Source organism: Microchirus variegatus (assembly GCF_963457635.1).
Source record: "Microchirus variegatus genome assembly, chromosome: 3".
Classification (NCBI taxonomy): Eukaryota; Metazoa; Chordata; class Actinopteri; order Pleuronectiformes; family Soleidae; genus Microchirus; species Microchirus variegatus.
This window is the reverse complement of record NC_139804.1, coordinates 7,427,631-7,434,523: the sequence shown is the minus strand read 5'-3', so window position 1 is coordinate 7,434,523 and position 6,893 is coordinate 7,427,631. Positions and strand designations below refer to the sequence as shown.

The 6,893-nt window shown below is 45.1% G+C and overlaps 1 protein-coding gene across 1 annotated transcript in view; it reads right to left on the bottom strand.

Moving 5' to 3' along the window:
* Positions 1-231: 231 nt before the first annotated feature.
* robo2 (roundabout, axon guidance receptor, homolog 2) overlaps positions 232-6,893 on the bottom strand; it is a gene marked incomplete at both ends in the record, with an annotated part of 229,723 nt that continues 223,061 nt past the window's right edge. The window contains 5 exons of the mRNA XM_083886422.1: positions 232-260; positions 350-538; positions 3,721-3,969; positions 4,404-4,562; positions 6,033-6,215. Of these exons, the coding sequence (XP_083742548.1) occupies positions 232-260; positions 350-538; positions 3,721-3,969; positions 4,404-4,562; positions 6,033-6,215 (809 nt within the window). The remainder of the gene's footprint in view (positions 261-349; positions 539-3,720; positions 3,970-4,403; positions 4,563-6,032; positions 6,216-6,893) is intronic.

Genomic DNA, 6,893 nt, shown 5'->3' with positions numbered 1-6,893 from the left:
TAAGACACATAAAGTTGCTCCCGATGGTTGTACTGACAGTGAGTGAATAGATAAGACGGATAAGCCGGAGAAAATATCTATAGATGGTTGCGATTGAGCTGTTTTGTGTCTCCGAACAACATTTCAGTAAAAAATTATGTGCATATGTATGAAAATGTCCAGTTTACTTAGTCAAAATGAGTATAAGGTGTAAAATAAATTAGATCAAAATGATCAAAAATGTCATCTTAATCACTCTTTTTGCGATCGTTTGGGAAACGCTGACATTTTAGACACTTTAAGACACAACATGTTGTGAAAATAGCTATATAAGTCATTATTTCTGTTATTTCAGCGTCTTCGTACTCACATAACTCCCCAGAGTATGGCCCACTGGTCCCCAGGAAGTCAGCGTGCTCTACTACGGTCCACTGCTGTGGCTGTCGTGGACCCTCGCCCTTCCGTGGCCCCGTCGAGCCTTTGGAGGAGGCTGTGCCAGAGGAGCTGTGACCGCCAGGGGAGGGGAACGAAGGCTTACTGTATGGCAGGCACCCCTCCTCTGAAAACACACACACACACACACACACATGACTTTTATTGTCGCAGTGGAAACACATCTAACATCTGATGCTTTAGACACAAAGAGCCGTTTGGAAGGCGCTCTCTTTCCTGACATCTGCAGAGTGGCAGTGCCAGGACGTCACAGAAAAAAGACTCTCAGCCTCACACATGGCCGTGCAGCTCGCAGCCTTATCGGGGGGGTAAATACAAGACGAGGAAGAGGGGGAGCGTTGTGGCGCCTCCTGCTGCAGGGCAGCATAACACTGACCCTCGGCAAAACTCTGGCATTGCATGGACTCTCATCAAACCGCTCCCCACCGCTCTGCTAATGACTTTAATAGAGGCTGACCCGACCTGTGCTGTGATTCAGCAGTGAATCAGTCAACAATGTGACACATGAGGGAATTCACCTATGGTTTCTCTTATTTTGGAGACGGAGACGTTGGCACCTGTCTTTGTCTCGCAGTCTTCAGAGATGAAGTGTTGGAGAGAGTGGCGGCTCACATCGTGGTTATCTTTAATGGCTACATACACACACTCACACACGCGTGTGCGTGTTCACATGTGATCGCGGCCACACACAGATGGGCCGTAGAGTAGCTGCTGTTTGTGTGAAAAATGGAAGCCGAAGCGATTAGAGTGCATTTCAGTGGCTGGGGGGCTGCTGCCGTACTTGGAGCGGAGCAGACCAACATTGGCAACAGTTACAGGGGCATTATGGGAGGCTGAGTGAGAACTGTGTGTGTGTGTGTGTGTGTGTGGTAAAAGAGGGGGGGGGGGGGGGGGCTCATTCTGGAAACCAGAGCAAGTGGCAGACAGTGCAATCTGTTCAAGGGAGCCTGGTTTCTGTGCAGCAGGGAAAACTAAATTCACTACACTAAGAAACCAGCAAACAGCAAAGCTCATGTTTCCATGTTTTCTAGCTATGACACAGTAATTAAGGAATAGTTATAGTGACACAAAGCTTGGTTTATGTCAGCGTCATATGGTAAAAAGCCTCATCTCTCGCTCCAATTTCCTTCACACCACGTGAATGTGAAGCACATCTGACCCAGTGTGGGTCCACATGGGTCACCAAAACTAAAACAACGTGCAGGTCGTTGTCGTTGGAGTGGAGCGGTGAGATATTTCACTGAAGCAAGGTGAAGTTTGACAGGATCAGAGAGCGATAACCAGCAGAGCGGTGGACAGTGAACAGCTCACTGAACAATGAGCAGAGACATCAATGTCATCAATCTCTGCTCAGGTTTGAATTTCTACACCGTAACGAAGAACCCTGAAACAAATGTGACTTTGCATACAGTGATGCATCTGTCACAACTTAAACTGTCTTTAGAGTCAAATTTAAATCAGTGGGTTTGGTCATACCTGGAGTTTTCATCCTCCACGACAACCAGATTAAAATTTCAAGCCGCTTAAAGGTCCAAGATGTAACATTTAGAGGGATTAATCGGCAGAAATTTAACAAATTATCCATAAATAAAGAGAAATCATAAGGTTTTCTTAGAATAAGCCTTTCATATGTTTAGACAAGGGTTCAAGCCTGAACAGACATAAGCTTATAAACAAAGAGGAATGACATAATTTCTGGTATGCAGAAGCCACCGTAGTTACCAGACACGCTTGAATAAAAGTCCTCTGTTTGTTACAATCTGCAGTCTCACCATTAGATGTCACTAATGCTTACATACAGACCTTTAATACAACCTTGACGACCTTCTCTGACCAATCAGTGGCAGGCAGGTCGAGTCATGCTAGAACCGTATAATGGAAAAGCGCCATTAAGGCCACATTATACTTCTCCGACTTCGTAATGCGTTATCCGTCTGCGACGGATAGGCGCTGCAATTTCCCGCCCGATCAGTAGGGTTCGCTGCGCAAGGTTGTTGTGCTTTTGGCTACAGTGAGCAATGGCGTCCGAAGGAGAAAGACTGTTGTTGTTGAAACAGCGGCCGTTTGTCACTTTTCTGTGTCCCGGAACGCAGTTTTAAGATAATTTGAGGCGATAAATTGGCCAATTAGAGTCTAAACATGTGCTGTGTGTGTTAAGATATGACGTATTTATAGTTCGGCAGCGACAAAGTCGGCGGTTTTCAGCTCCGCCCTCTTTTGGACGCTCGCTGCTCAATGTGAGCCGGCACAGAGCAGCTTCGCTCGGCCTGTCCTGAGGACCAATCGCAGTTCTTGCCGTCTCCGTTGTCCCTTGACGGAGTGACGGACACTTAAAAAATATTCCGTGCACCCAGAGACGGCGCAGAGGCTCTTCGACAGGTTCTGCGTCGACGCAGAGGACTCTGCGTAGCATACGCAGAGCACTTACGCAGGAGTATAAATTGGGCTTTACATGCTAATATAGTGTAGAGCAGGGGTCACCAACGTGGTGCCCGCGGGCACCTGGTAGCCCGCAGGCAGCCAATATGGTGCCCGCGGGCTCACTTCACTTCACCTCACTTGCATGTATCCGTATGATTGCTCAGTAAAATATCTTTGATATTGTTTATAAAAACTGGTAATCGTTAGGAGTAACGATTACGATGACAATGAATGTGTATGCAGTTGAATGCATAATATTAATCATTTAAATGGTAAACAAACAAAAAAATATTATATGGTAGCCCTCCATATTATTTTTTACCCTTAAGGTAGCTCTCATCTCAAAAAGGTTGGTGATGCTAGAACTGTATAATGGAAAAGTGCCATTACACAGTAATATACAGTCGAGTCATGCTACATCTGTATAATGGAAAAGAGCCATTACGTGCTAATATAGAGTCGAGTCATACAAGAACTGTATAATAAAAAAGCGCCATTACACAGTAATATACAGTCGAGTCATGCTACATCTGTATAATGGAAAAGAGCCATTACGTGCTAATATAGAGTCAAGTCATGCTAGAACCGTATAATGGAAAAGCGACATTACATGCTAACATAGAGTCGAGTCATGCTAGAACTGTATAATGGAAAAGCGCCATTACACGGTAAAATACAGTCGAGTCATGCTACAACTGTATAATGGAAAAGCGCCATTATGTGCTAATATAGAGTCTAGTCATGCTCGAACCATATCATGGAAGCATGCCATTACATGCTAATATAGAGTCAAGTCATGCTAGAACCGTATAATGGAAAAGCGTCATTACTTGCTAACGTAATAAGCACGAAGCGTGGGGTTTCTACCTGTCCTGTGTCCCCTGCGTCCGTCCTCAGCCCGGTCCATGGATCGATGGTTTTCCAGAGTAGTGCGCGTCTGCCTGTCCATGGAGCTCTTCATGTCGTCCGGGCCGCACAGAGGTCCCGACATTGGCGGACGCTCCAGCGAAGTGGCCTTCCTTTCCGTAGCGTTGGGTACCATGCTGCTAATGCTGCGCGCGCCCTGGATGCGGCTCTGGCCCTGACAGGGCGGAGGCTCAGGTGGAGGAGGTAGGTCTGTTAAAAAAGTCAAACCCTCAGTGAATAATAATAACTTTTCCCCATAAATTCCCATGGGCTCATCAGGGCTAGACAAATCTCCATTTAATATTGCATTAAATATTAATACGAGGGAAAGCTGAGAGCACAGACCTCTGCCAAGGACGTTCAGTGTCAATACACTCCTCTATCTCCAAAGGTTAGCAATTGTTAGAGAGGGAAAATAAATCCTGTATCCTGATCCGTATCGGAACAAAAATCTAATTAATTCTTTGTTGGGTCATAACCTATATCAACAGAAAGTTTCATCCCATAGTTTTAAAGTTTTTAAGAAAACACACGTGTCCATTTTGGAATTCAAAACTAGAATTTAAAACAATAATTCAGTAACAATATATCATCTACTGCAGAATTTCAAATGTGTTGTTTTTTTCTTCCGCTCGTTGCCTCACCGTCTGCACCAGCGTCCCTCCGATGGGGTGCCGTGCCCTGGCTGCGGGGTTTGCGCGTGGGCCTGGTGGCTCTCTGGTGGCCCAGGCTGTGAGTGCCGACTGTGCTGCCATCTGTCGAGAATGGACTGCTGGGCCGAGGCCTGTGGGACAAGCCTTTACCTGCGGGAGGGGGGAGAACATGCTTATTAATTAAGACGTCAAGAAGGAGGAGGAGCGAACGTTAGAACTGAGTCTGTCGTGAAGGGGGTAAAAAAAGAGAGAGGTTATCGATCGAGATCCCAATAAGACCTACGAGAAAACGAAGGTAAAGGTTGTCATTGGAAGAGAAAGTTAAACGTATCATCCAAGAAAGTCAGTGAATCACTTGATTTTTCATTGTCCATTGTTGACTATTTACTAGTAATGAACATGTATTCAGTATTACGTCAACAGATAAGCAACTATTTGTGCCATAATCTATGATTTTTGAATGTTTTCATACTTGTAGCATACTAGCAGTTCAGTGGTACACTCTTAGAAATAAGGGTTCCAAAAGGGTCCTTCTACAAGGGCTGAGGTTCTACCTGGAACCATTTGCTTCTGAAAACCCCTTTCCTGAATAAAGGGTTTTAAAAGGGTTCTTGGTGGAACCTTTATAGAAAGGTTCAACCTGGAACAAAAAAGGGTTCTATGAGGACAAGCCGAATAACCTTATATGGTTCTACTTAGCACTTTTATTTCTAAGAGTGTATAGTCCACAGACCTTGGTGTAGAGGGCTGGGGTTCAATACCCAGGGCAGGTCAGCTAATACCCACACTCTTAGAAATAAAAGTGCTAAGTAGAACCATATAAGGTTCTTCGGCTTGTCCTCATAGGAGAACCGTTTTCGGCTCCAGGTAGAACCTTTTTAAAACCCTTTATTCAGGAAAATAGTTTTAAAGGGTTCTCTGGATCAAAATGGTTCTTACTGGAACCACTAGTGTTACCAAGAACCCTTGAAAAACCCTTTCTTCGGGAAAGGGTTTTTCAGAAGAAAATGGCCCTTGTAGAAAGACCCTTTTGGAACCCTTATTTCTAAGAGTGTAGTGTGGGCCCTTGGGCAAGGCCCTTAATGCTACTTGCTTTCTCAGATGTAAGAATTGATCAATTTTCTTTGGATAAAAGCGTCAGTTAATGTGATGTAATGATATGTAATGTACTCATAAGATGCTGAGAAGTAGAACAATATCTATTTACAGTCAACACACTATTAACCACTGGCAGTTAGTTAATTATCTGTCATTTATCAGGTAAAAAAAAGTGTGAACTGATAACCTGCTGACACGACAGTGAATACCTGCAGATTACTAACAGTCAACACAGGACTATCAAAATAAAGTGATACCAGAGTCACAGATTGAGAGTTAATTGTGAGATTCCCACAGTCAAGCAGTAAACAACAGGTCGCATGCACGACGCGGGCGAAGTTTCCACAAGCAGCAGCAGCAGCAGAGGAGGAAATCAACATTCTGAGGGGGGAAAACACCAGCCAGCGGATGAGAGGAGGAGAAGAATCAGAGCAGAAAGGAACAAATCGTCTGCCGCTGGAGGAAAAGTTCCAGTCGAGCAGTGGGAGTGCGCTCCCCGCACGCACGCACGCACACACCGACCTCTCTTGGTGAGGCTGGTGCCCTCCAGGCGGTAGCCTGCTTTGTCTGCAGCGGCCACCAGGGCCTGGGCAAAGCTGCAGTGGGTAAAGATGGAGCCGTCGGACGAGCTGCCCAAACTGGACCTATGGCTGGAGAAATAACGGTCGTCCTCCGAGGCTGAGCCCCACCCATTCACCATGGACCCTGTGGAACACCACAGGTGTTTTTTTTTTTCCAACCACATCAAGCTCATACTTTTCAGCTCTGTGGCCTCGACCCTTGTGGATATATAATCTGCCACGGTGAACACCTGTGATGTGATTCTAAATTTGGCTGGATAAAAAAAACAAAAAAAACATGAGGTAATAATAATCTCAACACCTGAATTATTTGTGTTTGCCGTGAGGTATTCCTGTTCACGCAGACTGTTCTGTTTCTGTTCCGGCCTGCCCCTCTTTATCTATACAAACACATGCAGCACTGAACATACACACACACACACAAACACACACTCTTCTTTTTCTAAACAACAATGAGAGCACCTGTGTGAGGCTGCAGAAGCGCCTCAGGTGACAGATGAAGCATCTCACAGAACAGTACATTGAAAACACCTGGTGGTTTAAACACATAGTTTTTTTAAATTCATGTTTTTAAAAAATGCACAGCCACTGCTGCTAAAGGTGCCACAGTTTTGGCAGCTTCCTCTTCTTTGTTTACACAGTCAACAGAGGCAGACGAGTTTCATTTAGAGCCTTTTCAGTTGGTTAACATCATAGAGAGTACACAGAAAAATTGGACGTAGTTGCTTTGAAATGCCACCTGCAGCTATGGGATCTATCAAACCAGTGGTTCCCAAACACTGGGTTTGGACCTAAAGATGGG